The sequence below is a fragment of the Fringilla coelebs genome (genome assembly GCF_963513975.1).
Source record: "Fringilla coelebs genome assembly, chromosome: 13".
NCBI classification, from domain to species: domain Eukaryota; kingdom Metazoa; phylum Chordata; class Aves; order Passeriformes; family Fringillidae; genus Fringilla; species Fringilla coelebs.
Genome location: NC_140039.1, coordinates 18,726,909 through 18,745,528, shown reverse-complemented (window position 1 = coordinate 18,745,528; position 18,620 = coordinate 18,726,909). Strand labels below are relative to the sequence as shown.

The following is an 18,620-nucleotide window of genomic DNA, read 5'->3' as shown; positions in this document are numbered from 1 at the left end:
GGAGCAGGGAGCTGTGGTGTGGAGCAGGGAGCTCAAGGAGCTGTGTTGTGGTGTAGCCTGGCATGCAAAGGGCTGCAGCAGCTGTGAGAGCCCCTCTCTCCCCGTGGGACCTCCTTGGCATAGCCCAGCCTTTGAAGCTGCAGCAGTCAGGGCTGATGCTGGGGAAAAGAGCTGAGGATTCGGTTTGTTCTTTTTCAAAGGCTTTATTCCTCTGACAGCTGAGCTGGAGTCAAACCCAACTGTCCGCTGAATCCAGCCCTTTTATTTTTCCCTCTTTAAGTTCCGAGTTTGCACTTTACATGCAGTCGTAGCAGGCTTAAGCTTGACTGTCAGAATAAAAGCCTTTTCTTTTCATAAAGCTTCCTCTCTGCAGTTCAAAACACCTCCAACCCAAGTGATGTCAGCTTCAAAGGCTGGCCCACACTGCACCCAGGGCTTTCTCCTGCTGCTGCCTATTTAGGGGTCTCTTGATGGCCTGTGGATCTGAGGGAAATCTGTGGGGCTCCAGCTGCTTAAAGAAGAGCTGCCAGGGTGCAGTAGAGAGTGGGGTGGGAGATTCCAGCCAGGGTCAGGAACTCCCAGTGTGCTGGGAGCTGCAGTGGGGATGCCAAGGCCAAGGGAGCTGTGTTTCTGTGCAGGGGGGTTGCTGAGTCCTGCCACTGAGACAGTCAGGATAAATTTGTCCTTGCAAATTGAAACCTCCAGAGCTTCTCCAGCTTATGTTGGATTAGAGGCAGAAGCATAAACAACCATAGCCATTCCCAGGGCAAAGGAAAGTCACAGATCCCAGGACATGAGGAGTTAATTCCTGAGAGCTGCTGGTTGAACTTGACTTAGGATTTGTCCGTGGCAATGTTCTCTCTTCTGTCCACATTCTGGGCAGCTTTTCTGGTAGAGGAAGTTGTTTAAGATGCAGCTAAAGACGATAATGTACAGAGGGATTTCTTTAAGTTCCTGATTTATTGAAACCTCACACTTTCCTTTATTTTTCCCTCAGTTAATGCTTAATATTCAGCAAGTAGGACTACTCAGTTGAAGAAAATTACAAGCATAGTTGAATATTGCTCCATTTCACCTTATTTTCAACAGAGTATTCTATTTATACTGTTCAGAAAAAGTAAAATCCGTGTCCATGAATGTTGTACCTGCTCTTTTTAAAAAATCCATGCATATTTCTGGCCATGTCCCCCCAAGCTGTAACCAGGAAGGGCAGAACAAGGAGCAAACACGGGGAAGCTTCAGCTGACAGTGTTCATTCACAGAGGAGAAGGAAACAGCAGGAAAAGGTCAGCGTAGACTAACACTTACGTGTTTTTTTTCAATGAAGGATACACTCCTCTCTCTTTTCTCCTAGGCAATTAGTGTAATTACAGAAATCAGCCATTTAGCAGACTTCTAACTGAGCCCTGTCAGCACTGGCTATGAGAGGTAAGGCACTTGACTTTACGCCAGTCAGACACAAAGAACTTGCTGCTTAAAATGTCATCTCAGACAAGACGAAATGAGCTGGAACCATCCCAGCTCTGACTATTAACCTTGGCAGGATGAGGCGTGTAAGGGCACCCTGATGGCAGATGTGAAAGGGATCTGAGTAAGTAAAACAGAAAAGGTTTTATTGGGGGATTTAAATACCAAAGCGATCCACTGAGAATTGATTTGTTCACACTTTACTGTGTTAGGTGATGCAAAACTAAAGGATGGCTGGTTACATCACTCACTAGAATTTAGGGTAAACTGAAGGAAATATTTCATCATCTGGAGTGTAATTGCTCTGTCTTGCTGCAGGAAGTTGAGAAACTGAGTTTAGAAAGAGCTGGATTTAGAAAGATCTGGAGCAGTACCTGCCTGTTCCGCTCTTGATGCTTCCAGCAGGTCTGAATAGAGTCGGTAGTTCATGCAACCACACTTTGTGAGACCTTGAGCAGATGGCTCAGTGCTTCTCAGAACAGGGACTCCTGACCCTCCAGCCCTGCAGGATAATCCTGGCTGGGCAATGACCCTCATAAGAAAGCAAATTTCTTATTTATTCATGGAGTTTCTACATGGAGTGACTAAGGGAGGAGTAGCTTTAGGAAATGGTGCTGTTCCCCAGAGGCCAAGTAATGGACTGAGCTTAGGCAGCCACATTTAACTGTTTTCTCACTGCTGCATGCTCCTGTCATGGCACTGAAGTGTCTTGGTCACCGAGGAATTCCTAAATTAGATGTGCCATGATTGGAATTAATAGCAATGTGAAAGAAACCGTGCCCTGGAAAATAGAAATTCTATTCCTCTGTGGGCAACAGCCTGTTGGTTAAAGCCCCCTAAGCCCATGGATGTTGGCTGCAGGTCATCCTCAGACTCAGCAGATTTTGCAGGGAGGCTCTAGCTGAAGAACAGGAGTGTTTTGGACATTTGGGATTACTTTTGTATTTTAAAAAAACAGTGGAGTACTGGGAAGGGATTTGCTAGATAGTGCTTGAAAATTCAGCCTTTAGAGGGAGAGACTGGAGACTCTTCCCAGGCGAAGAGCCAGGCCCTCTCCAGAGGCAAAGCCCCACTTATCCTGATGATCCTACACATGTGTAAAAACTTGGTTTTGCGAGTCCAGTCACTCGCCTTGTTTCCAGCAGGGTTTCATCAGCTGGTATTACCCCAGCACAGCGTTAAAATGGATCTCTTGAGCTTCAGTGTATTGTCAAGGCAACAAGAAACAGTGTTATGGTCTTATTCAGCCATTCCCCAAAACTGTGTTGTGCACAGGCAAAGCTGTTTTGGTGGCACCCTGGTCACAGGAGGGAGCAACAGGAGATACTGGCTCTGGGGGAATAGAAAATGTCACTGTCCCTGAGGAATGGAAAATGTCACTTTCACATGTGCCTGAGCTGGCCATGCTATTTGGGGGTAGTTGGTAGAATGGGAAAATTCCCTTTGGGAACCTGGGCAGCAAAAGAGGTGGTGCAGGTCCATGTCTTCAGCACAGGGACACTGGCTAATGAGGCAGGTCTGTGGTGGGGAGAGATGAGCCCACCTGGGTGTTCATGGCCCAAAACCCCTGCCATGCCACAAAATCACCCTGGAATTGGAGTTAAGATAATATCAGCACCCAGTAAAGTGGTTTTGAGACGACAGAGCTGCTGCTGGGCTGTGTGGTCTAGCATGGACAACCTCTGTCACACCCTTCACCTATCAAACCACACTCCTTTTGCAGCTTCCTTTCCCTCAGCCTTGTGCCATCCTCATCCTCCTGTGCCTCCATTCCTCCCCATCTGCTTTCTGGCACCTTCTGCCCAGATAATGAGCTGTTGGGAGGATGAGACTCATCTTCCCAGCCCTGGGCTGGCAGCTGAGGCAGGCAGCACCGCCAGCCCGCATTGCTGGGGGTTTGCTTTTGTTTGATCTTTGCCATAAAAGGAACCAATTTGAATTCCTGGATAATGAGCTGCCCTTTGCACTGGTAGCTCTTGAAAAGCGAGCTGGCAGGAGAACAGAGTGGGAAGTGGGAGGATGAGGTGGATAATTCGTCCTTTGTGGCAGGTCGTTTTCAGGAGATGACGCTGTAGGTCACTGCTCTTCCCTCGAAAGCAAAGCTGGGGCTTCCCTGCCCTGACCTGGGGCTGGTGCAGCTCAGCTCAGACCCAGCCTAAGGGATCTCAGGGCTGCAGCCCGGGCAGTGCCCTCACTTGCGTGTGCAGGACTCACCCCCGTCACAGCTGCTTGTCAGCTGTACCCAGCCAAAAGATAAACCCAAGGTGCTGATTTCTTCTGGGGCTGAAAACTCCATGGTGCGTCCTGAGGACAGCCCAAACAGATCTAAGCTCCACATTAGCACTTTATTTTCTGCATCCAAAGGGAAAAGCACAAAGTGCACCACTACTGAGCCGGGTTGGGGTTCTTTCTCTTGTGTAGCCAAAGTTCATTTTTAATGAGGGCATGTGAAGCTAAACCCTGGCCAGTTGTCACCCCACTTCTGGTGGTACCCCAGTCACAGCTGAAGGAAGTCAGGAGAATGTAATTTACTAAGTGCTTTGGGATTCTTAGGAATATAGCTCACTAGAGAGACATTGCAATTTTCTAAGTTCATCCTTAAGGGAGAAGCAAGTGAAGTTTCTGTGTTGGAGGTGGCTCTGGTGAGGGAAAGCATTTTGCAGCCATCCCCACAGGGTTGTTAATGCATGCTTTTTGCTAACATGCCATTTCACTGGAATTTTCACCCTTCTGAGCAATCTTGCATATGGATGAAAAGGAGAAAAAGGAACTCAGTGGTACTCGAGGCCCTGGAGGCCCCTCAGATGGGCTCTGCTGGGAATACCTGCCTTCCCATGGCAGTGACAGATGAAGCAGTGCAAACTGCAAGGATGAAAAGAAAAAGTCAGAAATGAGAAAAATGGGAGAGAAATTAAAATTTAAAAAATCTCCTGGGGGGTCTGAACGCCAAGGCAGATGGGTAGGTGGGTGAGATCCTCTGTGTATGTGCCCTCCCTGTTTCTGCCTTGGATGACCAATGCTCAGAGCATCAGGGAAGGCTGGAGAGCCATGGAGTTGCCAGTCCCACATCAGCAGTGGGGAATCCTTTGGGCTGGACAGAGATGTGCTCCCAGCTGCCATGCATGCCCCAAATGAACAGGAGAACAGCTACAGCTGCCACAGGCCTTGGGAAGACTGTGGGACAGAACAGGGGTGCAGAAGAAGGGGTTTCAGTGGTGAAATTCTGGCAATTTGCAGAACAGCTGACTCTTTTCTCTGGGCATTGCCTCGTTGGGTAATTCTTTCCAGACCCAATATGCTAATAGGGGCAGGAGCACAACCTGCCCTGTATCCTCTCGCTGGCCACCACCACATTCCAGCCAAGCAGTGGAAAAGCAAAGCAACAAAACCAAAACAGAAACTAAACTGTGTGTTAAGGAGAAAAAAAAAACAACCTGCTCCCTGCAGGCAATCTAAGGAAGCCATATGGCACCAGTTGAGTAAATAAAAACTGAACAAGTGACTTCTTCTTGGTCCCCCTGGAGACAGTGGCAAGCCAGGGATTAGCAGCATTCCTAGTGCTCCCACATGTTTCCATGCTGAGGGACACAGAGGAGACTTGTGTGGTGCCTGGAGAGGTGGGGAGGCAGAACTGGAAGGGACCAGAGGGACCCATGAGGGGCCTGGCAGGGAGCAAAGCTGGGCTGGTTTCTTTATTGAATATGAGCCTACAAAAGCTGCTTGGCTTTGGTCTCACTAGATCCCATTGAGGCAAAGAGTAAACTGCCTGTCTGTGGTGGCAGCAGATCTACAACAATGCCTCCTGAATAACTCCTCTCCAGTTCTTGCGTTTGGTAGATCTCTGTGGCCATGAAAACCTTTCCACCTCCTTCCCCCATGGCCCAGTAAGTCCCATTTCAGTGAAAAATGTCCTCACTCTCTAGGTTAGGTGTTCAGGGAGAGATCCTGGCTCCACCAGAGGTTCCTCTGCCCACAGCTCACAGCTCATGACCCATTTTGGTGTGTAGGGAAAAGTTGTTTCCCACCAAAAGCAATCAGCAAGAAGAAAAAAGGCTCAAAGAATGTTTCCCCAGAGTCCAGCAAACTCCCCAAACCAATTCTGTATCTTCTTGGCAGGAACTCTACATTTTTTAAAAGACATATCTGAAAATTACAGAAAGGCATGGAGTCCCTGCCCATCACATAAATCCACAGTTCTTGCTGAATCACTCAGAACTGTGCTTCCCTGGACTTTGCCAGCACAGTCATGTCTGCACAGAAGTCTAAATAAAATCTGTGTGCAAATCAAAGAAGCAAATTTCATGAGTAACTAGGAATTGTTAGCTTTTGTGGTATGTTTGCAGCTTTTCCTTATTCTAGCACTGTTTCCTGAGCAGACTCTGTAATATTCCACTTCAATCCCTCTAAGCTGACAGGAGAGCGTGTACTTCACAATCAAAGTGATTCATGCAATTACATGAGCCAGTGCAGAGTAAGGGAGTGAGAATCCCTAACCTAGAACATTAGCACTTCTCTGTTAAATGCTCTTTTTTAACATACTGCAGAACCATCATCTTACTCCTTACATAAGGTTCTTCAGGGACTACTATGACAACAGCAGTGCTGAAAAGCAGCGTAATGAGACACCAGGAGCACTGGGAACAGATCATGCAACAGCAGCTCATTACAACTATTTCTGACCCCAGAAATGAAATCACTTGTGGATGCTTTCTTAATGCTGAGGTTCTTTGTCAATCTGTTTCATTTTTATTAGTATATTCACTATATATTCACTATATTTATATATTCACTATATTTATGCACTGATTGTTGACTTGGTCTGCAAGATTATATAACTAAGAACAGAACAGTGTGGCTATTCCCAGGGGATGACAATACTCCTGAAATGGTGCCAATTGCTGATCTATTGGAAAGGTGATGGAGATGAGCTACCACAATCATTTGTTGGTGACAGAAATGTTGCTGTGCAGTGAAACAGGTATTGTGGCATTTGTTCCCAGCTTATTACACATGGAAGGTGAAAACTCCTGATATTAGAGGGCTTAATATCGTATGCTGGTCCAGATCAGTGAAATTCAAACAGGAATTGAGGTTTTAAGAGTTGGAGAAGTTTGCTGAGGGAAGTAGTCTTCATTGTTGTAAGCCAGTGCTTGATATCTCTTAAGTGCTAGTTTAAAACACAATTTACCTCTACATTTTGGATTCACTAATGAAATTTATGGATTGGTTTGCTAGGAATTCAGACAACGGTGCCTCCTCTAATCCCAACACCAGCATTTGTGTTTAGACTTTTTAGAAATTAGTTTATTTGGCGTCAGAAGAGGCCAGGCAGGAGCATGAGGTGCGTGGATGCTGCTGCTCTCCTCACCTGCCTCCCATCCCGGGGCACGAACGTGCAGAGCTCTCAGCCAATGCTGCAAGTTCCTGCAAGCAGCAGCCCCATGGATGTCCCCAAAGGCAATCCCACGTGTGAGAATTGCGTCTCACAGCCTGAGCTGCCTCTCATTTTCTCCACATGATGCAAACTGCTGTCTGTGTGATCCAGCCTCACACAGGGGGTGCCCAGGCTTGCTAAGCCACTCACACCTCGGATCCCAGCTGGCTTTTACAGTCTCAGGGAGAGCTGCAGGTGTGAAGCCTCCATTTCTCTGCCAGACTGCTGCTGGTAACTTGAGAAGGCACTGGCCAACTCCAGCCACATCAGACAGAGAGAGGCAGGAAACTTAGAAGTCATTTACAAAAATATTCGCAACTGAAACATAAATGGTGGTTGTGTAAATGCTGGGGACCCAAATTAATGTCAGCAGAAATGGTCTATTCTGCCTCATGTACAGACCCCAAGGGAGAAGACAAATCATTAAGAGTCTTGGGCTGTTTGTCTGTCAACCTCTACTTTAAATAATTAACATTAATTATTGATCTAAAGCAGAAATGTTGGACTACATCCCAACTCAGGGTACAGCTTAGAAATTTATTCTTGAATGACTTGTGTGTTTGGGTTATTTCAGGCACTACAGGCAACTGATTTGACTTCTTTCATTCCTTGGGTGAACTTTACACATAGACTATACATTTTTATATATCTGATATAAATAAATACATTCTACCTCTACAAGAGTCAGCAAGCTTTCATCATTTTGCTGAATCAAGACCATTTTTGGATATACAGTGTCAAAGATTAGACAAATTATATACTGTCATTATTAAGAGAATAATTCTCCCGTCTCGCATTACATGCTTCTTCTCAATTCTTTTATGAGAAAATTATCTTTTTAGATAGCTGATGTATTTACATTCTTAGTCTTCAAAATTCTGTAAATTCTGTAATGCATTATCACTTGAATATGCCAAATAATTATTTGAATGCCTACTCATAGATAGTCCTCAGTAAAATTGAGGCTTTGAGAAGAACCAGAGAGACCCACCAACTGCATTCGTGAGATGGGCACTGTGAGGATTTACATTTAAGATGTTGTGGATTTTTACTACTTTTGCAGTAAAATAGTTGTAATGACACTGAAATTCAGAAAGTCATCTCCTCAACTTTCACCTTTTCTTTGAGAAGAGGAAGGATTTAATAGGAATTAATTAATATCACAATTTTGTAATCACATAAAGGCCATATAGATGTGAATAGTCTCTTCTAATAGCAAACCAGTTTTAGCTCAAGTTGGCAGTAAGAATATTCACATTAGGGTGGATTCTAGTAAGTCTGTAGCATCCCCATTGTAATGCATAATGGTGCCCTTCCAGGCTCAGGACTGACAACCTTTCACAAATGATACTTTTTATGTCAAATGTCGTTTACAAGAAATTACTGAGTCTACAAAAACCTGCAAAAAATTCTTCCCTTCCCCCTTATTATTTCTCCTCAATTCTATAGTGTTTTTAGAGGATCAGGAGGTTTAGAGTGGAAAGTGATTATTTGTTTTTGAAAGTTCTGGACACCTGGAGATTGTGAAAATAATCATTCCTGGCTTACATTCACTTTTAGTTTCTAGGATACAAACAGAATTTAAAATAAGCTAATCCCTTCACCTGGTTTAAACTGCCAGTGCTTCATGCAGCAACATGAGTTTACAACTAAGGATACATCCCAGTTATTTTTAATCCTTTCACGTCAAAATTGGCTTATCCCAATTTGCTTTTAAAGCATCCTCGGAGTAAACCCTATTTACCCAGCCCATATTTGTCTTGAGTGCACTTGGACTAAATAACCCTAAGCACCCAAAAAAGGCCATGTTTGTAATGAAAAGACCTCCAGACAGAGTGGTCCCCTGAGGGGAGGCCACCAAGGAATGGATTCGACAGCTCCTGACCAGGACTGGAGTGAGTGTGAGTGTGCGAGGGGCTCGGTGCTCCTGCTCCCCTTCAGCCACACTCACACTCACCTCAGCCAAGGAACGAGGCTGGCTGAGGGCTCAGGGAAGTGTGGGCTCTGCAAAGGCTCAGCCTTCCCTGTGGGAACAAAAATATAAATTGAAAATTCTGGGGAAAATGGGACCTACTTGTGAGAATGGGACACGCTGGAGGAAAGGAGTAGAATAAAGAGAGAGATGGAAGTAGGAACAGAGCAGCAGGAAAAGGGATAAAAAGGGAGTTAGGAGGGAGAAGAAAGGCAAAAAGAAGCATAAAGAGCTGGAAAAGTAAGGAAAAGAGGGAAGAAAGGAATGAGAGAACAAGGGAAGGAAATACTGTATGTGTTTTAGTGGTGTCCTCTCACAGGGGATGGAGGTGCCCAAAGGTACAACCATTAGTGGTCAGGCCTTGGTTTGTGCTGAATTTCAGTGGTGTCCATATAGAAACAGGTGCTCACTGAGACCACGAGAGCATGGCCTGGCATTTGTGCTGGAAGGAGCCAGTGGGGCACAGCTTCTGGAATGGGACTCTCTGCTCCCAGTGCTCCTTCTTCCCACTGTCTTCCAAAGGATGTTTGGTGGGAGCCAGCCCTGCTGAAGAAGGGACCTGTTTTCCTCTTGTGCCCCTGGTTGCCATGGGAGCTGGGAGGGCTTCAGCAGAGGCAGAGCTTGCCCATGGCAAGGAGGGGAGAACCACAGGAGAACAGGAATTTAAAGGGGTTCTGGGCTTCCAGCAGGAATTGGGGTTGGTCCAATTCTCACTCAGACTGTGGGGCACTTTTGATGCTGCTCTGTCCCAGACAAGATGAGCACAGCCTGCATGTCCCTCATGGCCATGCCCACAGCTCTGCCAGGTGTCAGCAGAGGCTGGGCTGGGGGCTACAAGAGGTTTCTGTTCACAGAGGGAGCAGGGGTGACATCAGGTCTGGGCCTGCTGCTGGCCAGGGAGTGGAGGGAACATGGGCATGGGTCCGTGCTGGCTCCATTGGCTGTGGGCTACCACTACTCCAGTGTGGAATGTGCTCTGACCTGCTGTGGAATAACCCCATCCTGCTGCAGATCTCCTCAATACCTCCTGTGTCCTGCCCCTGACTTGCTGCATGATGTCCCCAGATGTTGTGGGACGTTTCCCCTCTAAACTGTTGTTGGGTACCTCCCTACTCCCTAATCTGCTGTGGGACGTCCACAGCCAGCCTTGGGATAAACGCCTAGACCTCCTGTGGGATATCCTCATACCTGACACAGGGCGAACCCCAGCAAGCCCTGGGACGACCCCACCACGCCTGCTGTGGTCAATCCTTCAGTCACACTGTGGGATTTTCCCCTAGTCTGCGGGACGTTCGCCTGAACATCTGTGCGGTGTTACCCCTGAGCCGAGGTCCCCCAGCGCCGATGCGGGATGTCCCCAGCGTGCTGTGGGATGTTCCCCCGGGCTGCCCCATCCCGGCGCGGTCCCCCCGCCCCTCTGCCCGCAGCCGCGCACCTGGGCGCGGTGTGTGCGCGGCGCCCGCGGCCGCGGCGCTGCCGGGCGGGGGTGACTCAGCCCCGGCTTTATAACGGCGGGGCGGCTCCGAGTCCGGCTCCGCTGCGCCGCGCCCGCGGAGAGCGCCGAGAGCGCGCACCGCACCATGCGGAGCCTGCGCGGAGCCCCGCCGGCGCTGCCGCCGCCGCTGATGCTGCTGGTGCTGCTGGTGCTGCTGCTGGCCGCGGGGCACGGCGCCGTCATCACCGGGGTGAGCGCCGCCGCTCGGCACCGACGGCACCGACGGGAGCCGGCACCGGCAGGGACGGAGGGAGGGACGGCGGGACGGAGCGCTGAGCCGCGGGGACGGGGACGGGAGTCGGGGTTTGTTCGCGGAGAGTGTTAGCGGGACTGGGAGAACCGCCTGGGATAAGGGGTGCCCGGGAGAGGGGAGCGTTCTGCCGTGCGGGGTGCCCGGGAGAGGGGAGCGCTCTGCCGTGCGGGGTGCCCCGAAAAGGGGAGCGCTCTGCCGTGCGGAGTGTCGGGGAGAGGGGAGCGCTCTGCCGTGCGGAGTGTCGGGGAGAGGGGAGCGCTCTGCCGTGCGGGGTGCCCCGGAGAGGGGAGCGCTCTGCCGTGCGGGGTGCCCCGGAGAGGGGAGCGCTCTGCCGTGCGGGGTGCCCCGGAGAGGGGAGCGCTCTGCCGTGCGGGGTGCCCCGGGAGAGGGGAGCGCTCTGCCGTGCGGGGTGCCCCGGAGAGGGGAGCGCTCTGCCGTGCGGGGTGCCCCGGAGAGGGGAGCTCTCTGCCGTGCGGGGTGCCCGGGAGAGGGGAGCGCTCTGCCGTGCGGAGTGCCCAAAGAGAGGGGAGCGCTCTGCCGTGCGGGGTGCCCCGGAGAGGGGAGCGCTCTGCCGTGCGGAGTGTCGGGGAGAGGGGAGCGCTCTGCCGTGCGGAGTGTCGGGGAGAGGGGAGCGCTCTGCCGTGCGGGGTGCCCCGGAGAGGGGAGCGCTCTGCCGTGCGGGGTGCCCGGGAGAGGGGAGCGCTCTGCCGTGCGGGGTGCCCCGGAGAGGGGAGCGCTCTGCCGTGCGGGGTGCCCCGGGAGAGGGGAGCGCTCTGCCGTGCGGGGTGCCCCGGAGAGGGGAGCGCTCTGCCGTGCGGGGTGCCCCGGAGAGGGGAGCTCTCTGCCGTGCGGGGTGCCCGGGAGAGGGGAGCGCTCTGCCGTGCGGAGTGCCCAAAGAGAGGGGAGCGCTCTGCCGTGCGGGGTGCCCCGGAGAGGGGAGCGCTCTGCCGTGCGGGGTGCCCCGGAGAGGGGAGCGCTCTGCCGTGCGGGGTGCCCCGGAGAGGGGAGCGCTCTGCCGTGCGGGGTGCCCCGGAGAGGGGAGCGCTCTGCCGTGCGGGGTGCCCCGGAGAGGGGAGCACTCTGCCGTGCGGGGTGCCTGGGGCTGCTCTCTGGGTGAGCACTGCCGAGACTCGGGGTCTGTCCGCACTCGGCCATGCCAGGACGGAGCGGTGTCGAGTGCGGTGAAGGATGCCCGGAGCTGGGATAAGTGATAACGAGGACCTGGGAGGGAAAGCAGCGGCAGGTGATGAGAGGTGACAGGGCTTGGGATCCGTCTGGGATAAGTGGTACCGGACGTGGCATCTCTAGGGATGAGGGATGCCCGGAGCTGAGGGTCGGTCTGGATTCTGTGGTATCAGAGCCTGGGGGTGTCTCTGCGGTGAGTGATGCCAGGATGTGTCAGTCTCTGCGGTGGGCAGTGCCAGGACTCGTGGGTCTCTGAGGTCAGGGGATGCCACAACGTGGGGTCTATTCCTTTGGGGGGAGGGATATCTTCGGGGGGCTGTCTCCAGGCTGGTCCGGGAGCATGCAGAGAATCCTGCTGCTTTTCCAGGGCTGGAGCTGTCTCCCATCTCCCCGCATGCAGCCCCAGCTGTCCCCAAACCTGCTCTGAGAGGGTCTGGCTCAGAGCATTGCACTGCCCACTGTGCACCCCAAGTTCCTCCAGCCCCTCCATGTACAGGGCAGGAAAATTCTGTTTTCCTTCTTTTTTTTGTCTACCACTGTGCTGCTTTTTCCCCTCAATAGCCACCCCTTGCAAACAAGTCTCTGTCGTTGTTTTTAGGCTCAAGATTTACTCTGGTTATGAAAATACTTTTTTTCCTAAAGACGTTATTTAACCCAAAACATTGCATCACTTTTTAGTTAAATGATTTTTTAGTGTTTGCTTTGGATTAATAACACAGCATTTGCATTCCTTTGAGAGCTCACATGTCTTTTGTAACCATCAGAAGTTGCACTCACAGCAGTGGATTTCCCTGTGGCTGTCCAGGCTCCCTCTCTGGACCCCTGAAGTCCATGAAAGAGCTCCTGGGCATTTCTCTGGTAGTTAGATCAGTTCCAAGGACTGATTATTTTTTTTAGAGCAGAGAATGTGAAGGAATTTTTTAATAATTGAGGATTTCAGGTTTCTTTTAAGTAGAAACATTCCCAGCAACAGAGGAGCAGTTTATCTGTTATTAGAGTTGTGGCTACACCTTTAAAGCATAATTAATCCATTAAATAAAGTAATAGTGAGGCACTGAATAATAGATCAAGGACAAGGCAGATTCAAAAAGTAAAAATAGATTAGAACTAGAAAATGTTACTTTATTAACTATTGCAGAGCATTTCTGCTTAAACCACTTTGATGCTTTTTTGGCTTTTGATGAACAGGCAAATCTCAGATGAGAGCTGACGTAGGTGTTCCACAACCCCCGAGCCTGAAAGGTGTTTTTCCTTTGCAATTTAAGGGTTTTTTTCAAACTTTCCTCAATTCAGTGGTGGTTCTTGTGCTGACACCTGTTGCCTTTGCAGCTGGCATTTCACCTGGGACATATTCTTAGGCTGATTTTCTGTAAAACTGTGTTTAAATGAGGTGCTCATGTGGTGTTTGGGGAAGTTTAGGAGTAGCAGCAGGAATTACACATTGCAGATAAGGTGTGGGCAGGAACACTTGGGTTGAATATTTTCAAAACTTGTCATACATTTTTGGAAAGGGAGCCTTAAAAGTTCTGCCAGATGTAAATATGTGTGTGTGAGGTCAGGAAAGAAATTGTTCAGCCCGGACATTCAAGACTCTTGTTTGGTCGAACACACCCAGGTGGGTTTTTCAGCTGAGTGATATTTCACCTCAGGACTATAGAGAGGAATGGACTTTGAGATATATAACTGAGAACAAAAGGGAGTCAGGAGCTGGCAGGTGAGAAATAGCAGAGCCTGTGACTCCAGCTGAGCAGCGGACACTGGTGTGCTGGAGGCAGACAAGATCACTGGACCTGCATTTTTATTTGTGACTATGGCAAAGTAATATAATTAGAGGGCTTTTCAAATTATTATTATTTTATTTTTTTTAAGAGAGAGGTCAGAAAGTGAGTACTATCTGCCTGGCAGGCTGGAGTGGTAGTTTTATGGCCATATTAGTCTTACAAGCAAATGCTCTGTGTTTGGGCTTAGCTGCAGCACAGAGCTCTGTGTTTAGGAGCTGTTTGGGTCACAAACACTATTTAATAATGATCCTAATGCAACAGCTTCTTCCTAAACTACTGAATGAGCTTTAAATTTGTATTTTGATCTGGCTTCTACGGGTCAGTGCAATATTTACCAGTGAGTACAGTCTGAAGCCATTTATCATGTAAATCCCAAGGTAAGATCAGTGAGTTTTTCCCTCAAGAGCATGTTTACTCTGGGAATGTGCCTTCCCCAGAGCTGTTATCAACATTTACGTATGTTTTTATGAGTTTCCCATTTACGTAGTGCTGACCAGTGCCTTCCATCTCTCACTGCTGCTGCCAGACACCAAGAGCAGTGAGTTAATCAAGCTTACATTCAGGATGTAAGCAGAACCTTTAACTGATGGCATTTCTCACTGGAGAAAGGAGACTGGTTTTTGCATTAAATCTATATAAGCTTTTGATTAAAAAGTAACTGAAAGATGTACAGTAGCTTGTTTTCAAACCCTAATGTGTCAATTGCTCCTTATGATTTGTGGGTTTTAAAACATACCCATGAGTTTGCATTTTGATTTTTGCTTATCTAAGCTGTATTGGGTAAGTGGCTAAAATTTTTTTTTTGCCTCCCGTGAAGGGGAATGCTACCACAGCAGCATTTTTTTTGGATGTGGACACTTATGGAAAGCTTTTCCTAAGACCTCTTTTAGCTATGTGTAATAACAACCACAGAATCCACATTTAAATTATCGTTTTAGCTACTCCCACTTGGACTTCTCTAACAAAACTCTCATGCAGTGTTGCAAGGGCACTCACAACCATGATATTATCATGTGAAGTTAGAAGGAATAGTTACCTAAAAGTCATTAAATCAATGGATGCTTTCCTATCTTAGCTTCTCCATAAGACTGGTTTGGTGACTCTTTTGGTGACGAGTTTACTGTGGTTGGTCCTTGCTCCTGCCTGAGCTCACTCAGGCACTGACCTGGGAGCTGGGAAAGTGAGTGGCACATGCCATAGTCTATCAGTGCTCAGAAGTTTGGACTGTAAATCACTGACAGGCTTGGGTTTGGCCCAGAGCAGCTCTGTGTGCGGTCCTGGCTTTAAACAACCTGGTCCCAACTCCAAAATGTGCCAGGAGCCTGCACGTTCCAACCCATGGGAGACGCAAGTATTGCAAATCAGCCTTAAATCTTATTATTCAACCTTAATGAGCCATGATAACTTAGGGGTGCCAGAGGCAGCTCCTGAGCACCTGATCTGTCCTATTTCTGGACTACATTTATTATTCATGTAATTTGCTTAATGCTGTGTTGAACTGCAGGCCTGTGACCGAGACCAGCAGTGCGGGGGCGGGATGTGCTGCGCCGTCAGCCTCTGGATCCGCAGCCTGAGGATGTGCACCCCCATGGGAAACCTGGGAGACGAGTGCCACCCCTTGAGTCACAGAGTGAGTACCTCCCTGGGGGGGCTGGAGGAACGTCCTGAGCTGTACATCACATGGCATAAAGCCTAGAGGTGGTGGAAAGGCAGGGAAACTTCCCATTCCTTACAATATCCAGCCACCTGCATCTGTATGGGAGCAGAGATGAAGGAACCTACGTAAGGAAGCGCATCACTGTCAGAATTATGCTGAAGAGAATCAGAGGATGAAAGCACTACATGCTTCCCAGATTGTTTTCTTATTAGTTTGTTGTTGCTGCTTTGTTTTGTTGCTTGATCCAAAACAGCACTGGCAGTTCCCAAGCCCAGCCCTGCCAATCCCTCCTGGTGTGAGCAGGAGCACAGCAAGTGCCACCGACCCCAGTGGTAGTGGATAAGATCCTGTCACAAGCATAAAAATGTCACCAGTTGGTGTTGGGACAGCTGGTGCATTGAGAAAGTGTTGACACACATTAGGACTTGAGAAAAGTGCCCACAGGCTCTCTTTGTTTCTGTCCTACCTATTAATTTTAAATATCTATGTATATATCCATATACACACACACACTGTATTATTAATACAATGATTTTAACAAGTGCATTTATTTAAGGCGATGCAATTATGTATTTCTTATGCATTACAACAAAAGGTGCTTATATAAAACACAAAAGACTGAATGGGATGTTACCAGGGAGCTTGAGAACTTGATGGTCTTCAGTCATCCTCAGGGAAGAGCACAGACCAAGAGTCATCACAAGTGGAAGATATAAGGCAATAAATTCAGATCATAAATGTGCAGCTAGTTAGCCGCCTCTCTCACTTTTCCCCAAGGCCTGGCTTCTCAGTTTATTTTCTCAGTTTTAGGAAGTTTAAGGCTCTACTATATTGCAGTTAAATTTTTAAAACTTCTGCTGTGATACTGGGGACCAAGCGGTCATTTTTACTATGTAACGTAGCAGGTTCTTCTTGTAAGGGCTCTTTCCATTACCAGGAATTAGGGTAAGAGGAATTGTCTTCCAGAGGGTTTTATGAGCCTATTGTTATTGGGCAATAATTTAAACTGTCTGATATATTTCAAACTGACTGCCTGCATAATTACAATCAGAGTAGATGCCTGTCCACCCCAGACACTAAGTCACTGATGTTTATAAGCTTTATGAGGTTAATTTTAATTTCTCCACTGATCTTCCTGAGAAACACAAACCAAATTGATTTACTGGAGAACGTGAAATGAGGTTATTTTAAGGATGGAGGGTTTGCTCAGTGGTTCCTTTCTGGTAAATACTTGTGTAGGGAGCAGATGGGTGCCCTGATCACCAAAACTTTTCATTTACTGCAGGATAGGTCAAAAGCAGGCACTACCATGGCCATGGCACCTCGGGGATATCCAGAGGAGCCAGGAGATAACTGGCAGCTGGGGTTCCACTTTTTAGTTTCCTTCTCAACAACCAGATGGTGATGGACTGATGCCATTAGCAGTCCCACCTGGAATTTCAAGGCCAGGTCTGAGGCAGGGCCAGGCAGGGTTTGCAGGCAGGTGCTGTTTGGCAGCATGGGGAATGAAAGGAACATTTCCTTGCAGCAAGTGGAATGTTTAGAATTAATCACCTGAGCTGTCAGAAGTCTGGGAGCTCAGGTTTTGGGTTTGGCTGCAGTGCTGGCTGTGGGCACCCAAAGGGATGATGCCCATGGGGAGTCCCCAGCAGGTGTAGGAGGTTGTTGCCTCTGCTCACACTAGAGCAGAGGGGCTGAGGTGGGTGGCACAGGGAAACCCACAACATCCCTTGCCCTGGGGCTGCTCTTCAGATGGTGCTGGGCAGGAAGCTGGTGCTGGCCCAGGGCACTGCAGGGGACTGAGCCCTCTGCCCACCTCCTGCCCCCAGCAGGGTATCACTGGAGTCAGGCTGGTGCTTGGCACCATGCATGGAGGACTGTGTGGGGCTTTCTTAGAGGCAAAGTTTGTACACTGACACAAGAAAATCTTGGAATATTAAAAGTTCAGGCTTCAACCACACAGAAATCTGGAAGTGAGGGAATTAGGGCTGCCTGCCTGGCTGGTAGCAGAGGCTTTGCACCTCTGTGCCTCCTTTGCTGCATCCAGGGAATGCTCAGTGTGTGCTGCCAGCTGGCAGCACCACAGCTCCCAGACACTTCCCACTGGGCTGTCCTTTTTGGCTCCTGTAAGAGACAGAGCTTGTGACCAAGTTGTTGAAGATTGTCAGTGCGTGTGCATGTCATGGCACAATTAAATTTGTCTAATGTACTCCATATGTGCTCCCTGCAGCACAATGTGGCTAGAGGAGGGTGGGATGAAATGAGAAACCTCTGTCCTATGGTGGAAAGTATCCTGCTCACAGGGAGGTCAGGCGAGGTGACCTCCAGCCTGATTACCACGGGATCCCAAGGTTCCCAGGTCCTGCTCTGGGCCATGTGACAAGGCAGGATTCGGGACACGCAGAAAGCCCTGCACAGTGGCACCACAAAACGTGATGTTAAAGGCCAGTGTAGTTTCACAACAAACTCCTTTATGAAATGGGAGTAAATGGAGAACATGTGTCACAGATGTAGATTTACACAGCAACATGACTGTTAACATCCTGCTCTTAACTGTGGCTGGACTGGGTGTACAGTGGGACTGCCTTTGCCATCTGCTCTGTCCTGCAGCTCATGGGGAACTCTGGCTGTGAAGGAAGGGAACTGGGCAGCTTTCCCCATATCCCCAGCATTCCTCCCATTTCATCCCCCCACTCAGCAGTGCCACGGCTCTCCCTGTCACTGATTATGGGAAATAGTAAATATGCTATTAGCTAAAAAGTTGTTAAGATGCTCTGTAACAAAGAAATCTTTGGCTGCTGCTGGCTGTACGTAAGCTTTTGCCATCTTCCTGATGTCTCAACCACGTCATGAGGATGATGCTGTAAATAAAGCTCAAGGAATGTACCCCAGCAGTCCCATGCCGTTTGTGAAAAGCTAAAAACAACCACACCAACACAGCTGATGTCCTTGCTCTGTCCCCAGGTGCCCTTCTCGGGGCGGCGGATGCACCACACCTGCCCCTGCCTGCCGGGCCTGGCCTGCCTCAGGACTGCTCCCAGCAGATTCAGGTGTTTGCCGGACTTCAGAAAAGAAGATGTCTTTTTTTAGCAGGAACTGCTCTGCACTAGAAAGAGCCGCTCAGTATTTTCGTTCTCTCGTTGTTGTGACAAAAAGAAAGGGTTACTTGCCAGGGGAAACCCTTCGCCACTTTCCTGCCTCACCAACATCAGCTGGAGATGAGACGCTGCTGTTGTGGCCAAGGTTTACAGGAGGGACTCGCAGTGGAGAATGGATGATTTCATTTTGGGGTAGCCAAACAACATCTGCTAGAGCAAAACTCTTTCTGAGGACAGGGGCTTGACCATTCCTGAATCATTTTGTGGGCTTCATGGCT

General features: G+C 49.1%; 1 protein-coding gene across 1 annotated transcript; it reads left to right on the top strand.

The window, feature by feature from the left end:
- Positions 1-10,453: 10,453 nt before the first annotated feature.
- On the top strand, positions 10,454-18,334 carry PROK2 (prokineticin 2; the record flags this gene model as incomplete). Its single annotated transcript, XM_084214296.1, has 3 exons — positions 10,454-10,558; positions 15,092-15,217; positions 18,209-18,334. The coding sequence occupies 3 exons, from the start codon at positions 10,454-10,456 to the stop codon at positions 18,332-18,334; spliced, it is 357 nt and encodes a 118-aa protein (XP_084070422.1).
- Positions 18,335-18,620: the final 286 nt, after the last annotated feature.